An 18,239-nucleotide genomic window follows, 5' to 3' on the forward strand; every position below is an offset into this window, starting at 1 on the left:
CTCTCAACAAAGACTGAGCCTTTGTTTTTCTACCAGCCCTGGCAGCCCCACATCAGTTCCTATAATGAGTTCTCTGATCCTCTTACTTTTTCCTGGTTCCTTCCTAGCATCCATAATTCTTTACAGAACCAGCCTCCATGTCCTGATTCATAACCCAGAGCCTCAGAATATTGTTCCCTCGTGCTGAACCAAAAATAGCTGTGGGAATCTCTGCAGAAAACAAAAGGTCTGCTCTAAAAACCAAAACTCTCCTGGAGGTGCGACCAGCTCTCAACCAGCTAGAAGCCTGTCTTTGACAACTCAAATGGGCCTAGAGATCAGGGAGAAGAAATCATAATCCACAGCCTAACACTGACGCTTTGTACCATGTCTGCATAAGCCAAAAGACAGAGTATAACCAATTGATCCAACTAGAAAACGTAAAACACTGTGTGCCACATGTGGAAGGTTTCTGAAGATGAAACCATTTTTGCTTATGGAACCTTCACATGCATGATTTTGCTGCCCTGGTAAAAAATGTTTAAGTGAAACAGTGCATTTTGCACTGTTATCACTACGAGGTTGACACATGCAGTGAAATAGGAAGTTGATTTAAATGCATCTATATTTTAATATTAAACTGCATTGGAAAATACACAGTTTTGAAAATTGCTCAAACTCTTCATGCTTCCTACAACTGTAGAATAATGCCAGATGATGCTTATAGTTTGGCCATGAGTGATGGTATGAGGAACCTCCTCTGGAGAATCTGAAAGTAATTGGGAACCGGATGTCTGGAGATCCGGGTTCTTCCCAGCTCTGTTGTCTACAGGCACATGACCTTTCAAATCTATCATTTCTGCCTTTCTGGGCACTCCATTTTTTCACCAACAAGGAGAATAATAATATCTGCTCTACCTAACCCATATGAATAGATGTGAAAGCAATTTGAAAACTGTCAAGGACCAGCTCATGTAAGAAATTACTATGTTATTTCCAGGATATTCATCATCTGGAAATGTGCTAGCTCACACTAAAGTCGAGCACGGACAAAGAATCACAATTCTGAAATCAACTATTTATTGTTGTTGTTGTTCAGTCACTAAAGTTGTGTCCAACTCTTTGCAATCCCATGGACTGCAGCACCCCAGGCTTCCCTGTCCTTCACCATCTCCTGGAGTTTGCTCAAACTCATGTCCATTGAGTCAATGATGCCATCCAGTCATCGCATCCTCTGTCATCCCCTTATCCTCCTTTCTTCAATCTTTCCCAGCCTCGGGGTCTTTTCCAATGAGGCAGCTCTCTACTTTAGGGGGCCAAGGTACTGGAGCTTCAACTTCAGCATCCTTCCAATGAATACTCAGGGTTGATTTCCTTTAGGGTTGACTAGTTCAACTATTTAGAAACTATTTAGAAATTAATACTGTTAATTTTATCAATTATTTAGAAATTAATATTTATGTTAGAAACAAGTGTTTTCTTAAAGGGATGTTGAATGTGCCCCAGCTTAAATCATTATTGCTGGATAAGGACAACTTACCTTGGTTCCCTGTAACTGCTGCTTCTTCATTTTCTGACAAGTAGAGGCACATGATTGAACCATTGCCTAGAGGTGTCCTGCCAGAAATCTATAGCTGACTCCTCATAGGAATCAATTTTTGGATTCCTCATTATTAATTGGATTACACCTTCCTCCCAATTATAAAATAAAATATATTCCAAAACATAATGTGAGTTCACTTTTGCTTTGTTTTAACTTTAGGCATTTGAAGGTGTACAAGCTTTCTAATTGAAATCACTGATTGTTGATTGATTAATAATGTTATTAAATCACTTTTGAGTCATTCCACATCCAACATACTTTTTATGCATTCCTTTATTTAATTCTTTCATCGGTTCTCACATGAAGTGGATGCAAATGATTTCCATTCTGTAGATGAGGCAGCTGAGGCCAAGAGTGATTATGGTAACCTGCCTACATCATACAGCTATTGATGAATGTAACTGGGGCTCAGATCATGTCTTTAGGATCTCAACTTGTGCTCTTTACCTTGTACCATTGTAGCTCAGCTACAAAACTTTGCTCATTCCAGGGGAAGAAGAAATGTTCTCATTTCTCCCAGAAATCTAAGAGAGATACTTTACCTTAATTTAAAAAAAAAAATCAGATGAACATTTTCTTTTTTTTTTAAGTAATTTCTTGATAGATAAAAATTTCTTAGGTTTAAAGAAAAATCTACATCCTATAATTACCATATCCTATAATTTGCGTACCAAGCTGAAAGAACACGTTGGGTATGTTTCAGAATCACTGTCTTAAAGAAATTTAGGCTGAAGTTACAATAAAAAAGAAGAAAAATATGAAATTTAAGTATGCCCATGGCTGATTTCACATTTTATCTTGTGGGATAACCTCCAAATTGTGTAAAATTCCTGGAGAAGAGGTTACATTAAGGCAGAGATGACAGAATGTGGCAGGAGAAGTTTGGATTTAGATCATTTAGTTGCTCTTATTTGATTCCAAAAATTAGATAAATGGTATCTCAGCAGGTAAAGTAAAGATTAATACCAGGCAGAGGCCAGCAATCATTTTGAGTCTGAGCACGTGCCTTGGCAGAGGGAGGAAAGAAAGGAAAGATTCTTTTTTTAAAATGAGAATGAAAATGACTGGGCTGTAGCGTAGTTTCATAAGAGCTTTTTCAGAGTCTTATTTGGGACGTCTTAATTTGCACTGAGGGGCGTGCCTGCTGAAGGTTATCAAGCCTAGACTTCAGTCTAAGTTACACATGCTGGACTAACCCTGAACATTCTTACATTTAAAAGTTTGCCATGTTCGGGGCTTCCCTGGTGGCTCAATGGTAAAAACAAACAAACAAACAAAAAAAACCTGTCTGCCAATGCAGGGGACACAGGTTCGATCCCCGGTCTGGGAAAACCCCACCTATCATGGAGCAACTAAGTCCATGCACCACAACTACTGAAGCCCACAAGCCTAGAGCCTGTGCTCCACAATAGAAGCCACTGCAACGAGAAGCCCACCATAGCACTGCAGAGTAACCCCGGCTCTCTGCAATTAGAGAAAGCCCACCCACAAGCAGCAACGGAGACCCAGTACAGCCATAAATAGTGAACAACAATAAATAAACAAATTCTTTTTTTAAAGCTTGCCATTTTCAAAAAATAACCAGTGAAAAAAATTATGTGTGTGCATACACAGTATGCAATGTCCTATCTATAAAAGTCGCACAGATAATATGCAAGGTTGTGCTAAATAGAACCAGCATTACTAGTGGACTAGCAATAATTTCCACCAACTCCTTCATTGACAGATGAAAGAACTTGAAGTCCAGAAAGGTTTACTGCATTTGAAAAGATTTGCCAAACACAAAATAAAATGGGCCATGTCCCAAACCACAGAGAAGCTACAGACCAATTCTCCCATAACTGATAGCACTGTAGAGTACAATTCTCCCCATAAAGAAACACTAAGCCCCAACCACAACTGTTATTTCTGGCAACATTCACTGCTGCAAAATCTACAACAACGAGAGGATTTATACCAGCTCTTGATGTTTATGGCAATGAAATATGGTCTATAAATCTCAAATTCTCAAAAGATAAAGTGTCTCGTCACAGGAGAAGCACAATGAGCTCCTCTGGGGCCGTTTTGTAGATCCTGAGACCCTACTCTGAGCAGAAGACGCCTCTTCTGACTGCACCATGCTGAGGGGGAGGGGAAGGCGGAGGGCATTCTACTGAGAGGAGAGCAAGGAGGGAGCCTGAGGAAAGCCACTGCTTGAATTAGGACTCTGTTTTTAAAGGGACAGGCAGCATTTCAGCAATCACAAAAATTAAAAATATTAAAGATCCCACATTCTCACCACTTTGACAATTTGCTTTTTATTTTCCTATATTTTTTTTGGTCCATATTCATATACAGACATATTTTCTGAATTGTTATTTCCTTTTCCTATAACTCACGTGGAGTTCTGTCTCAGGTCTTACTTCCATACAGTAGAAGGGAAATTAGTTATTTCCTGATAAATGTGACCAGATTCAGTGATTTGTGGTTATCTCTGCTCCATATTCAGTCCGTCAGGGTGCTCCCTGGTCTTTCCTCCTCTCCTGCATCCTCGGTATAGACTCTGGGGCCCTGGGCCTTTGGGAAAGGGCTCCTAGCGCTCTGTATTGACCTGGACCTGGCATCTTCTTACTGTAGCGTGGGGGCCTCAGCCTTCTCCTTTCAAACCTGCCTCTCCGTCCTTCCTCCTCTATTGCTTCCACATCCTGTAGGCTAATGATCATTTCTGAGTGTTGCTTGGAAGCAAGGCTCAGATCCTCGTGGCTCCATATCCTGTTTGAGAGCGAGTAGGGCCTGTCCTGTTCTCCCTGGAATTCTACTTGAGGACAGAGGACAGAGTCCCTGCCCTGAGTCTCACTCATTTCTTTATTTTATTTTACTTTTATTTTTTTGGAGTATAGTTGCTTTACAATATTGTACAACAAAGTGAATCAACTATACACATACATACAGCCCCCCTTTTATGGATTTCCTTCCCATTAAGGTCACCACATAGCATTGAGTAGAGTTCCCCGTGCTATACAGTAAGTTCTAATTATCTATTTTCTACATTGTACCAGCACTTGTAGTAAAGAACCCGCCTATCAATGCAGGAGATAAAAGAGATGTGGGTTCGATCCCTGGGTTGGGGAGATCCCCTGGAGGAGGGCATGGCAACCCACTCCAGTATTGTTGCCTGGAGAATCCCATGGACAGAGGAGCCTAGAGGGGTACAGTCCATGGAGTCACAAAGAGTCAGACACGACTGAAGTGACTTAGCCTGCATGCATAGTATCAGTACTGTAAATATCTCAATCTCAATCTCCCAATTCATCCTATTGCCATCCTTTACCCCTTGGTGGCCATACATTTGTTCTCTAGGTCTATGTCTCTATTTCTGCTTTGTAAAAATGATTACACCATTTTTTTCAGATTCCACATATATGCATTAATATACAGTATTTGTTTTTCTCCTTCTGATTTACTTTACTCTATATGACAGTATCTAGGTCAATCCACCATCCATGTCTCTACAAAGGACCCAATTTCATTCCTTTTTAATGGCTGAGTAACATTCTATTGTATATATGTACCACATTTTCTTTATCACTCTTATTTCTTTAAACTCCTGCCTCAGCTCAAAGTATGTCTACCTGGTTCCTTAAATCTAAGTAGCTGATATCTTTGTGCCCTGACTCCTCTGTGAGAGCATCATTCCAGAGCAAGGCCTCCTTCATATCTCCATTTGCTAAGGGGGAAGTAAACACATTTAAGGAGAAAAATTTAATAGTTAATAGTATCAGTCTGCCACATCTGTGATTGTCTTGTGATTGCAGCTTTGCATTAGGGCCATTTTAACACACTACCAGAAGTACTTTGCTAGGAAGACATCATAGTGATCGTTTTGTGGCTTTAAGAAGTTATATCCATGAATGGCTATAACATAATTTAGTTAACCATCTCCCCATTATCAGACATTTATTTCCAATTTCTAGCTATCGTACATAACACTGCTGTGAGAGTTAGTGAGTTTTGAAAGAAAAATTTATTTTAACAAAAAACCTGAGAATGCAATTTTATAAAATTGTTCTGAACTAAAATGGATAAAGCGATGGCCTGCATGATGACCTGGTGCCCACTAGCTCTTCTTTTGCTTTTAAAATCATAAATAATTCTGCACGGTAGGGACTCAGGTTCTTGCCCTACACCAACTGCTGTCATTTCACCTCCTCAGCATAGTGAAGATGTTTCAGAAGGGGTTAGAATTCTTAGCAGCCGGGAACCATTGTTTTCTAGGGACTAGATTAAGAAGGGAGACTGGACATGCTAGTGCATAAAATTTTCTCTTCATTGACTTAAACTTAGCAACAGTTTTATGGTTTAAAATTCCAGAGCCCTTTGTTTTTTATGGCAGTGAAAATCTAAGTCATTTCTGCTAATTTCCTAAACACAATTTAAAAATTTCATCATTAAGGAAATTCAAAAACTGCTACATTGAAAAAAGAAAAAAAGCAAAGACATTGATATAGAACTAACAGAGTCCCAAGAACAAGAAAATGTGAATAGTCTGATTTCTACAAACTGACTCTTCAAGAATGTTTTGTCTCAAGATAGAAGATTTTTATAGGACATTTCCAAATGTCTACATTTTGAAGTCATCTTTGCTTTTAAAAAAAACACAAGGATACAAGGAAACTATCTTTTACAAACAGAATAACAAATACTTCCTATTCAAGACCAAAAATGTTACTTCTGAAATTTTTCTAACCAATGTGAAAAACAACTTATGTGCCTCAGCACACATAGCAAAATAGGCATTTTGAAATTTTGGAGTAGCAAAAAATTTGAAATGACTCAATGCCTACCAAAAGAGAACTGGTTTAAATATTATGGCATGGATTTGGAATACTGTCATTTTGCTTTTTGAAATGGGCATCTCTCTAAGTGCAAATATCAAAGAATTTCCAGGATACACAGATAAATTATTTTTTTTTTAGTTCAGAAATGTGTTTATAGTATTCTAACATTTGTGTGGAAGGAAAGAATACATATATATGTTTATAAGTTCATAGACTATTTCTGAAAGAACATGAAAGGTAATAGAATTGCCCTTAGGGAGAGGAAATGAAGGCTAGAGACAAAGGAGTGAAAAAGAAATTTTTTCATTGTATAATCTTCTACTTCTGAAGACTTATTCTGTGAGCATATGTTATCCATTCAAAAACGTAATTTATTTGGTGATTCCTCAAAAAGCTAAATATAGAATAGCTATGTGACTCAGTAACACCATTCCTGGGTATATAAAATAAATGAAAACAGGGACTCAAATGTCATATGCCCACATTCCCTGCTGAGCACTGAAGAAATGATGCTTTCAAATTGCAACGCTGGAGAAGATTCTCAAGAGTCCCTTGGACAGCAAGGAGATCAAACTAGTCAATCCTAAAGAAAATCAGTCTTGAATGTTCCCTGGAAGGACTGATGCTAAAGCTGAAGCTTCAATAATTTGGCCTCTTGAGGTGAAAAGCTGACTCATTGGTAAAGACCCGGATGCTGGGAAAGATTGAGGGCAGGAGAAGCGGGTGACAGAGGATGAGGTGGTTGGATGGCAACATCGACACAATGGAGAGGAGTTTGAGCAAACTCTGGGAGAGGTGAAGGACGGGGAAGCCTGACGTGCTGCAGTTCCCAAGGTTGCAAACAGTCAGACACAACTTAGCGACTGAACAACAGCAATAACAAATCCACTGCCGCATTATTCACGATAGCCAAAAGCTGGAACTATCACAAGTGCCCACCGACAGATGACAAGATAAACCAAATGTGGTCTCTCCATGTAACAGAATATTATTCGGCCATAAGAAGGAAGGAAATTCTGACTCATGCTACATCATGGATGAATCTTGAAAGATATTATGCTAAGTGAAATAAAATCAGCCACAAAATGTCAAATACTGTTTGATTTCGCTTAGCTGAAAATATCTAGACCAGGCAAATTTCTAGAGACAGAAAGTGGATTAGACATTGCCAGAGGTTGCTGGGAGGGGAAATGGGAAGTTATTGCAAAATTATCAGAGTTTCTATTTGGGCTCATGAAAAACTTTTGCAAGTAGAGGTCAGGATGGTTGCACAAGATGTGAAAGTAATGAGAACACTGAATGGTACACTTCAAATTGTTTAAAATGGTGAATTTTATGTTACATATATTTTACCACTGGCTTCCCTGGTGGCTCAAGACAGGAAAGAATCCGCCTGCAGCGCAGGAGACTTGGGTTCGATCCCTGAGTTGGGAAGATCCCCTGGAGAGGGAAGTGAAAACCCACTCCAGTATTCTTTCCTGGAAAATTCCATGAACAGAAGAGTCTGGTGGGTTAGAGTCCATGGGGTCCCAAAGAGTCAGACACGACTGATTGACTAACACTTCTGTTTTACCACAATAAAAAAGTTCAACTAATAATGTAATCTAATTTAAAGAAAAATATCTTGTTGAACCTCTTGCCTATCAGAGGTATTCCAGAAGCAAACCTTCTTCTAACCAGACCCCATCCTCTCAAAGCAAATAGTACCAGGTGCATGCTTTGTGCAAAGGTCCTGTGGTGGGCACTGCCCCAAATAGAAAGCTAAGTGGACATACGTCCTGTGTTTCAAAAAGGCATATCACGTATTCTAGCCAGCAGATGTACCTGTCACTGTTGTGTAAAGCAAAGAAGGTGCTGAGTAGGCATGCCAGCCATGTGCAGCAGGAATGTGAAGGCAGAAGCAAGTCAGTTCTGACTGGCATATCCAGGATGGCCTGGTGCGAAGAGCCAGTCATCAGTCCTGCAAGAGAAAGAGGGGTCCTGGGAGGAGAAGGTCATCCAGGCTCGGGGGCAGACAAGTTAGTTTGGCTAACCTGCTTTAGTGTGGGGTGTACCTCTGAACAGAGGGCAGCGGTGTCCCATCCCCGAGTGTGGGCCTGGGAGGATGAGACTAAAGGTGATTTTGTAAAGACAGTTGAGACCATGTGCATGCGTGCTTAGTCACTTCAGTTGTGTCTGACTCTTTGCGACCCTATGGACCATAGCCCACCAGGTTTCTCTGTCCATGAAATTTCCCAGGCAAGAATACTAGAGTGGGCTGCCCTTTCCTTCTCCATAGATGTCTGTAACTGGCTGTGATCAATTAATGATAAACACCATTGCACTCAGACCAGCTTGTTGAGGCCAGATGGTGTCAATTTTCAAGTGTAAAATTCATCTGGACTTTTAAATACCAGCTGTGGGACAGTGGCTTAGGTATTCTTTCTGTTCTTCCCATTTTCTAGCTTAATATCTAGGAATGTGAGCTTCTTACCCTTACCTGACAGAGAACTTTTAACAGTTTTTTGTTTTTTTTTTTTAATTTCCAACTCAAACTGTGTTTGCCATCTAGTGATTAATTCATGCCATTACAATACCCTAGTTCAGATTTCCTCATTTCTAGGCTCTGCAGTTAAGCTCAAAGGCCTCCAGACTCTGTCCTGTTGGCTGTGGCTTCTGCCTCAAGCCACACTTTCCCTAAGTCTTCATATGGTAAGCTGACATCAGAGACCTCAGTAATTAAGTCTGATCCCTCTAAGAGTAGAAATAATATACACCCAAAAGACATATGTAGCAGTTTTTTTAAAAAAAGAAAAATGTAGCAGTTTAAAACAAAATGCATTTTAGGAATTATGTATTATGAAAAGTTTAGGGAGATTCCGATTTGAAAATTAAGCTGCAGCAACATCTTTGTGTGAATGTAGACTTCTCAGATAAACGGGTGAGATTCTGACCATAGTGGATACCATGGCCACCTCCAGACTTGCCCTTCTTCCTGTGTGTCTTCCAGAGATAAGGACATTAACAGTCTTGCCTCCAAGGAGGCAGTATCTGTTTGAATATAGTTCTCCAAATTTCCGACTTTCTGAACACAGATCAAAGTAAGGAGCCACGCTTTCTTCTTCTAAACATTTGTTGCATCCTTGAGTTAGCAAAGGCAACTCAAAGGCTTTTCTTTCAAAGGCTGTTGTTAATCAGTTGGGAGAGTGAGCCAAGAAATATTTCGTTTATGCAGGAGATTTATTTATTTATTTATTTATTTAATTTTTTTCCATTTATTTTTATTAGTTGGAGGCTAATTACTTTACAACATTGCAGTGGTTTTTGTCATACATTGAAATGAATTAGCCATGGATTTACATGTATTCCCCATCCCGGTCCCCCCTCCCACCTCCCTCTCCACCCCATCCCTCTGGGTCTTCCCAGTGCACCAGGCCCGAGCACTTGTCTCATGCATCCAACCTGGGCTGGTGATCTGTTTCACCCTAGATATACATGTTTTGATGCTGTTCTCTTGAAACATCCCACCCTCGCCTTCTCCCACAGAGTCCACAAGTCTGTTCTATACATCTGAGTCTCTTTTTCTTTTTTTTATGCAGGAGATTTAAAACTCAACATCAGTTACTTAAAATTCTTGATGGGCCCAGGGAAACATTTTGCATTTGAAGCAGAGTTTTCAGGGATGAATCAGAGCTTCTGAATGATGATTTCTGCACTGGAAAATATCCTGGGTCCAATATCTTGTTTTTCCCCTGAGATTTAGGCTGTGGGAACTCATTTACTCAGTGATTGCTAACTGAATGCCTACTGTCCGCAGGAAATGGTTAGGATAGTATCTTTTCAAAACTTTATTGTAACCTCTCCAGCGTCCATGGAATCCATGCAAGGCCTTCTTACAAGGAATTTTGTCCTAGGAAGGATTGTGCTGTAGAGAGATAGTGGATACAGTTCCCACTTTCCTGCCAAGTGGAGCTTATTTTTCAGGTTGTTAACAAGTGGTTAGCCTGATAGCCGCTTCTGGCTTCCGGTCCAGCAACATGCCTGGAACGTGATAGAGGGTATTGTGGGAAGCCATTCGCTCAGTCCCCAAAACCATGTGAGCTGCTTGGCTGTCATTTTTAACCGTGACTGTGTCTTTTTTTTTTTCCTTGTGATGAAACTCTCTACGCCTGACTTTTGCAGGGGAAGCCAGAGATACCGGGTGTATGTTGTGATACCACTTCTGCCAGGCTTTGAAGGAGACATTTCAACCGGTGGAGGAAATGCCCTGCAGGCAATAATGCACTTCAACTACAGGTGCCAAAGTTCCGCAGTCCTCTGTTTTCAGCTTGCAGTCAGGCATGCATGTAAACTGGCCAGAGGCATGGAAATGTCTCTCCACATCTACTCAGTGGAGTGTTGAGTAGATGGACACATTTCGTTGTTTTGCATTTTAATCTTGGCCTGTTCACTAGTTGATAAAACTCAAATAGAGCCTGAAATCTTAAATGGTAGGCCTAGGACCCTTGGTAAGTATAAAAGAACTAAAATATTAGTCTCTCTCTTATACTAATTGCCTATCACATATATATATATATATATATATATATATATATATATATAGAGAGAGAGAGAGCATATCTCCATTTATAAGATATATTTATACACACAATATATGTATACAAACATAAAAATACTAACATTTTAGTTATTTGTTGTTGCTATTTGTTGTTTTAGTTGCTAAGTTGTGTCTGACTCTTTTGCAACCCCGTGGACTGTAGCCCACCAGGTTCCTCTGTCCATGGGATTTCCCAGACAGGAATACTGGAGTGGGTTGCCATTTCCTGCTCCAGGTGACCTTCCCAACCCCAGGATCAAACCCACATGTCCTGCTTTGGCAGGTGGATTCTTTACCACTGAGCCACCAGAGATTGAGTACATATTAATATATATTATAAATCAATATATATTATCTGTATAAATTATAGATACAATCTATATCTATATAAAACTTTATATAGATATAAAGTTCTTTATATATAATTAATTTTAAAGACAGTTTAAAAATTATCTTCAAGCCATAAATAGTTATTGAGCTTTCCATATTCTTTGCAGTAAGTAGATAAAAGAAAAAAATAAATGCTTACAGTGATATGATTTGCACATGATGGTTTCTGAGTATTTTAGGCGGCAATCCTTCAACAAGGTTGGTAATAATAGTCTCTGCCAGTAAGTGAAGCATGAAGGTTCTTTCCTGTCTCCTGGAATTTTAATTCTGTTTTCCCTACCATCTCATTGTTATAATTTTAGGGAGAATGCGAGGTCCTGTTCTCAGTATTCTGAAAAGCAGAGAGTCCACATTCACTCAAAAAGGCCCACGAGGCTTCAGATTTGGCAAGGAGATGATGATGAAAGGGCTGAGAGGTCCTAGCTGGTGGGCGGTGTAGAGAGATGGTGCAGAAAGTGTTGGAAACCACTCCCCCTGGAAACCCCACCCCCACCCCCCTGCCGCATTCTTTCTGGGTCACTTAGCTGAGAAGAGTGACCTAGTAGAAAGTAAATGCAACAGCCGTGGCATAAATCCAGCTCCCAGTTACAAACCCTGTGACCTGAGACACAAAAGTGCCCTACTCAGGATCATATGTCAGAGCAAGGACTAGCACTTGGATATTTTCTTTTAATGTCCCGCTTTTCAAAACCACGTGTAGTTTCCCACCTTTCTAATCAAGTTCTTTTGTAGGGAAGGGACACATGAGGTCTTGTCCCAAACCCCCAGAGTGTGAAGCATATAAGGGTCAGTGCCCTGGTCAGATTGGAGGTGGGGGCTTAGATGCGCTCTGGCTTCTGTCCTCTTCCCTAGAGGGGATCCCTGCAGGATCTAAGGCCTTCCAGTGGTTTGAGTGTACCACTGTGGTGGAAATCTTTTCTCTAATCCTCTTGTTTCTTTCTGACTTTTCAAGCCTGTATCGTTCTGTCTACCAGGGTTTCAAGTAAAGATGTTTTGTTTCTTCTGGGGTGATTTTGCCCGGTGACATTTTGCCTGGTGACAGTATGAGAAAATTTTCCCTGTGCTTTGGTCTATGCACTTGAAGATTTGCCCACTTCTCATATTATCTGATTTATAACATGACAAACAAAGCTTTTGAAGTATTTAAGGCACTGACATAATGTTTAATTTGGTTTTATCCACTTCATTTGCCATGCTAATATTATTTTTGGAATACTGTCAATTGTAATTACTTTCTATGACTGTTTTCTTGGGTTTGAACCAGCTGAATGAAATAACATGTTTGGCTTTTGTTCAGCAACTGAAACTATAACCTTTTATTATGCAAAAACATCTCTATTTGCTGGCATCATCTTTAATAATATCAGCATTTCCTAGACATAAGTGTATTTTTAATTACTTTCATAGAGCAAGCAAATGGAGCATAGAATTTTTTGTTTTGTCAGTCTAATTCATTGCCTATTATCAGAGTCTTGAGAAACAAAATCATTAGTAGAATCAGCTATTCAAGACTAAACTTTTCACTTTTAAGGGGTTTTCTATCTTTACGGAGAGAGCTCAGGTACAGTAGTTTCTTTAATTCCAAAGGAACTAATGCCACCTCTTAGAGTTTTCCTCTAAGAGGGAAAACTCATTCATAATCCATCTTTTTAAAATAACATCTCTTTCTGGGCTTCCCTGGTGGCTCAGATGTAAAGAATCTGCCTGCCAATGCAGGAGACTCAGATTCGATCCCTGGGTCAGGAAGACCCCCTGGAGAAGGGAATGTCTTCCCACTCCAGTATTCTTGCCTGGAAAATTCCAGAGGAGCCTGGTGGGCTACAGTCCATGGTGTCACAAAGACTCAAACACAACTGAGTGATTAACACTTTCACTTTCTGAAATCTAATATCAATTTTGTAACTTTTCATTTATCCACCTCAAAACAACTTGTCCCATCAGTAACAGAAGTGACATTCATTTTTTTTTTTTTTTAACTTTTAAAAAGCCTATGTAGCATCTTGTCATAAAAGCACTTGCTCTGTTTTTACTTGGATTAGGTTATTGCAATTGGGATTGGTTCCTTTGAAATCTCTTTAATTGTTTCTTTCCATTATGTGTTTTCAGAACCATGTGCAGAGGAGAAAATTCCATCCTTGGACAATTAAAAGCAGAGAGTGAGTAACTGCTTTTCTTTTCCTGCATGGTTGTTTCTTGGGACATATTAGTAATTATTAGTGTTTTTACAGTGTGGTTATAGAACTCTTCACAAAAGATAGCCCACAAAATGCTTAGCAGAAATAAATTACTTATTTTCACTAAATTGTCTGAACAATTGTTCAAATGAAGCCATCACAGCATGAGATGCATAGGTGATAAAAATGAGAGTATTTTTATAAATTTTTAAAAACTTTTTACACTTTTTATTTTGTTGGCCATACCCTGCAGTCTTTGGGTTCCTAGCTCCCTAACCAGGGGTAGAATGCAAACCCCCTGTGGTGCAAAGCTGAGTCTTAACCACTGGATGGCCGAGGAAGTCCCTATTTTTACAGTTTTTATAATTTGTTTTTATTTACTTATAGTAATTGTTTTTGTAAGAAGTGGGATTTGTAAAGCACTTCAAAAGGCCCCACGTGTATACCTATGGCTGATTCACACTGATGCATAGCAAAAACCAAGACAATATTGTAATTATACTACAATTAAAAATTAAATTTTAAAAAATGACTTCATGTGTATCTTCTCCTGTGATCCCTCACCACAGTCCTAGAAAGTAAACAGGAAGGGGTCATCCCTGCTTTAAGGATGAGGACTTGGTCAACAAGTGTGTACGTGGCCTCCTACATGCGTGCATGCTAAGTCGCTTCTTTGCAACCCTATGGACGGTAGCCCACCAGGCTCCTCTGTTCATGGGATTCTCCAGACAAGAATTCTGGAATGGGTACCTAATTCCTTCTCCAGGGAGTCTTCCTGACCCAGGGATTGAACCCAGGTCTCCTGTATTACAGGCAGATTCTTTACACCTGAGCCAAGAGGGAAGCCCCCAGATCCACTCCTAAATAAAAGCAACAAAAATGCTCGCAAAAATTGTCAAATATCAACTTCTGCAGAACTTGGGAAATTAACCAAGGGCATGTAACAATTTGTTTATTCAAGAAGGACAGCAGAATCTTGCTAAAAGCAGCAAGCTTTTTAATTTGCCATGTGCCCATCCCCTTCTCCTCAGGTCCATGGCAGCCTTGAAAACCAACTCCCCATCACTGTGAAAGGAAACCCGTAGCCTGGCAGCTACTGGGAGGAGCCGAATAGGTTGAAAGCTCCCATCTTCCCACAATCCTCAGAGAATAGTCATAATTTGACCTGACAGACAGTATGAAAGACTTTAAAATAGCTAGTTTAACTATGTTCAAAAAACTGAAGGAAATAAATCTAAGGAACTAAAGAGAAGTATAAAAACAATCACTCTCAAAATAGAGACCATAAAAACTAAAATTTTTTAATTAAAAAAAATTTTTTACAAAAAAAGATCAAATATAAATTGAAATAAAATATACACTAGAGAATTCAGTGGCATACTGGAGTTGGCAGGTAAATCAACAAGTTTAAAGATAGGTCAACTGAGATTACCCAGTCTGAGGAGCAGAAAAAAAGAATGCAGAAAAATGAATGTGGCATTTAGAATAGCCCAGACAAGCTCTGTTGTTGTTCAGAGTCTTGCCAACTGTTTGTGACCCCGAGGATTGTAGCACCCCAGGCTTCCCTGTCTTTCACCATCTCCCGGAGCTTGCTCAAACTCATCCATTGTGTCAGTGATGCCATCCAACCATGTCATCCTCTGTCACCCCCTTCTCCTCCTGCCCCCAATCTTTCCCAGCATCAGAGTCTTATCCAATGATTCAGCTTTTCTTGAAAAAGAACAAATTGGAGGACTCACACTCTCAATTTTAGAACTTACTAGAAACCTACAGTAATAAAACCAGTGTGGTACTGATATAAGGATAGACATATAGGTCATAGGAATAGAACTGAGAATATAGAAATAAACTCTTATGACTATGCTCATTTGAATTTCAACAAGTGTTTCAGGACAATTCCATGTCCTGAAATGGTGTTTGAACAACTGGATATTCACATACGAAGGGATGAAGTTGGACCTTACACCATATACAAAAAAATAAGTCAAAATGGATCAGGATCTAAAATGTAAAAACTCTTAGAAAAAAACATAGACAAAAAATCATTCTGACTTTGTATTAACATAGGTTTCTTGGCTTTACAACAAAAATGTAAAAATAGATTAAGTTGGATTTCAACAGACATAAAAGCTTTTATGTTTCAATGGACACTACCAAGGAACTGGGAAAAAAGACTGAAAAAATGTTTGCAAATCATATATCTGATAAGGGATTCATATCCTGAATACACAAAAGAACATTTACAAGTCAACAATAAAGAGATAATCCAATTAAAAAATGGGCCAAGAATCTAAGTAGACATTTCTCCAAAGAAGATATACAAATGGACAATAAACATATAAAAAGATACTCAACATCATTAGTCATTAGAGAAAGTCAAGTAAAAATCATAAAATACAACTTCATATCCACTAAGATGGCTGTGATTTAAGACATAAAAAAGATAATGATGAGAATATGAAGATTTTAGAATCCTCATACATTGCTGTTGGGAATTCAAAATGGCGTGGACTCTTTGGAAAGCAGTTCGGTAGTTCCCCAAAAGTTAAACAGAGAGCTAACACGTGCTCAGTTTCTCAGTCGTGGCCCACTCTTTGCAACCCCATAGACTGTAGGCCACCAGGCTCCTGGAATTTTCCAGGCAAGAATACTGGAGTGGATTGCCATTTCCTTCTGCAAGAGTTACCATATAACTTAGCAATTCTGCTCTGTAGAATATACCCAAGAGAACTGAAAACATGTTCACACACAAAAAAAATGAAGAAAAATAAAACAAACAAAAGAAAACGACTACTGCTTTGTTGGAGCAGATTCCCAATGCCAGAAATGCCAGAAAATCCTGAGTCTTGTGGCCAAATATAGGCAAATATAATGGGTATGGCTTTTATTTTCGGAGTAATTAAAATGCCTTAAAATTGGATAGTGGTGATGATGGTACAGCTTTGTGACTATACCTTTTTTAAAAAAGACACTGAATTGCATACTTTAAAGAGGCAAATTTTATGGCCGGTGGATTTTTAAATGATCTGGAAGCTGTAAAAATAATGAAGTAAGCCTTTAGGACTATATAATTTTAAACTTATCTATTTCTGTTTAATATTCAGTGATTTTTCACAAATGGTCTCTTCAATCTAAAAATCTTGAGAAAGAACTTGGGACATAAGACATGTACATCACCAATAATAAATACTTTCAAAAGTTATATCTAATTTTATCCAGGACATAAATTTACCAGGGGCTTTCCTGGTGGCTCAGTGGTAAAGAATCTGCCTGCAATGCAGAAGATGGAGGAGACGCGGATTTGATCCCTGAGTCAGGCAGATCCCTTGGAGGAGGGCATGGCAACCCGCTGCAGCATTCTTGCTGTGAAAACCCAATGGACAGAGAGAGGAGCCTGGCGGGCTATAGTTCATAGGGTCACTAAGTCATACACGGCTGAAGCAACTGAGCACTCACGCACACAGATTTACCAGATTATTACCCTATCTCCAGGGTAAAGGCTTAAGATGAAGTGATAGTGAATGAGTAAGGTTCTAAAAGATCTCTTGATAAAAACAAAATCAGGGGACTTCTCCAGTGGTTAAGACTCTCTGCTTCCACTGCAGGGGTAAGGGTTGATCCCTGATCAGAGAACTAAGATCCCACATGCCATATGGTGCGGCAGAAAAAAAACACATGAAATTTGAGAGGAGATAAAAATGGATACATCTTTAAAAAAGAAATAAAATCAGGACAGTCATTCAGTAATGACAGTGGCTAGTAAAAATGCAAACGTGAGGTTATAGGAAAATAAAGAATCAGAACAAGACTATTACTTAGTTTCTCAACCATTAATATATCCTGAGCTTATTATAAGCATTTCCTTTGACTCTGGACCCTTTTCCTTCCTTTGCCTATTCAGGGGAAAAATTGGATTTTAGCATAAGAAGTAATTTCAATGTTAAGCCCTCTTACAAAACGAGTTCCAAGTACCCTGGGAACAAGTCAAAATCAGGCATCTCTGTGGGGGAAATGCTCACACTCGAAACATGGAAGAATAGATTAATTACATAATGCCCCTTTTTGAGGTACAGTGTTGTATTATTGGCTTTGTTTTCATAAAAGTATAGTGGGTTTTAAATACATGAACTAGCTAATCTCTAATTGGATAGAGAACTGTAGTTTTCTCCTGTTTCAATTCTTTAGAAATAACAAAACTGCTGCTACGAATATGTTGGAATTCCTGAAAAGAAAACCAGCTGTGATTAGTGTATAATTTTCTGATATGCTAATCTTCAGGGATTTAGTGTTTAACTTAAAGCATTTCTTTATCATTTTTATAATTGTTGTGAATTATGGCATTTTAGCAGCCAATTTAGTATAATTTAACACAAGGTCTAGAGATATTCAATCAGGATTAGAAATGCACATATAAGAAGTGCTTGTTTAAGCAGCAAAGGCCTGTAACAACTCCAAGCCCTTTCACAAAATGTCCTGATAAACTTAGTCTATTGTATCAGATTTCTCATCTTTCAAGCTATATACACACCACCATTCACAATAAATATGTCTTGGAGGCCTATATAAAACTCCAGATTCTCAAATACCTCCATGACATGTACTTTGGAAGCCCCCATGATTATTTTTTGCCTATTGCTCTTTATTAATACCTGTCATGCTCCTGGCTTTCTCATGTTTTATTCAGAAGACACCGTTTCAGT

At 39.0% G+C, this 18,239-nt stretch overlaps 1 protein-coding gene across 5 annotated transcripts in view; it reads left to right on the forward strand.

Moving 5' to 3' along the window:
- PLD1 (phospholipase D1) overlaps positions 1-18,239 on the forward strand; it is a 219,010-nt gene that overhangs the window by 167,665 nt on the left and 33,106 nt on the right. For all 5 annotated transcript variants that reach the window (XM_070466417.1, XM_070466419.1, XM_070466415.1 and 2 more), the window contains 2 exons: positions 10,561-10,674; positions 13,472-13,521. In XM_070466417.1, coding sequence (XP_070322518.1) covers positions 10,561-10,674; positions 13,472-13,521 — 164 coding nt within the window. The remainder of the gene's footprint in view (positions 1-10,560; positions 10,675-13,471; positions 13,522-18,239) is intronic.

This window comes from Odocoileus virginianus, chromosome 4 (genome assembly GCF_023699985.2).
Source record: "Odocoileus virginianus isolate 20LAN1187 ecotype Illinois chromosome 4, Ovbor_1.2, whole genome shotgun sequence".
Taxonomy (NCBI): domain Eukaryota; kingdom Metazoa; phylum Chordata; class Mammalia; order Artiodactyla; family Cervidae; genus Odocoileus; species Odocoileus virginianus.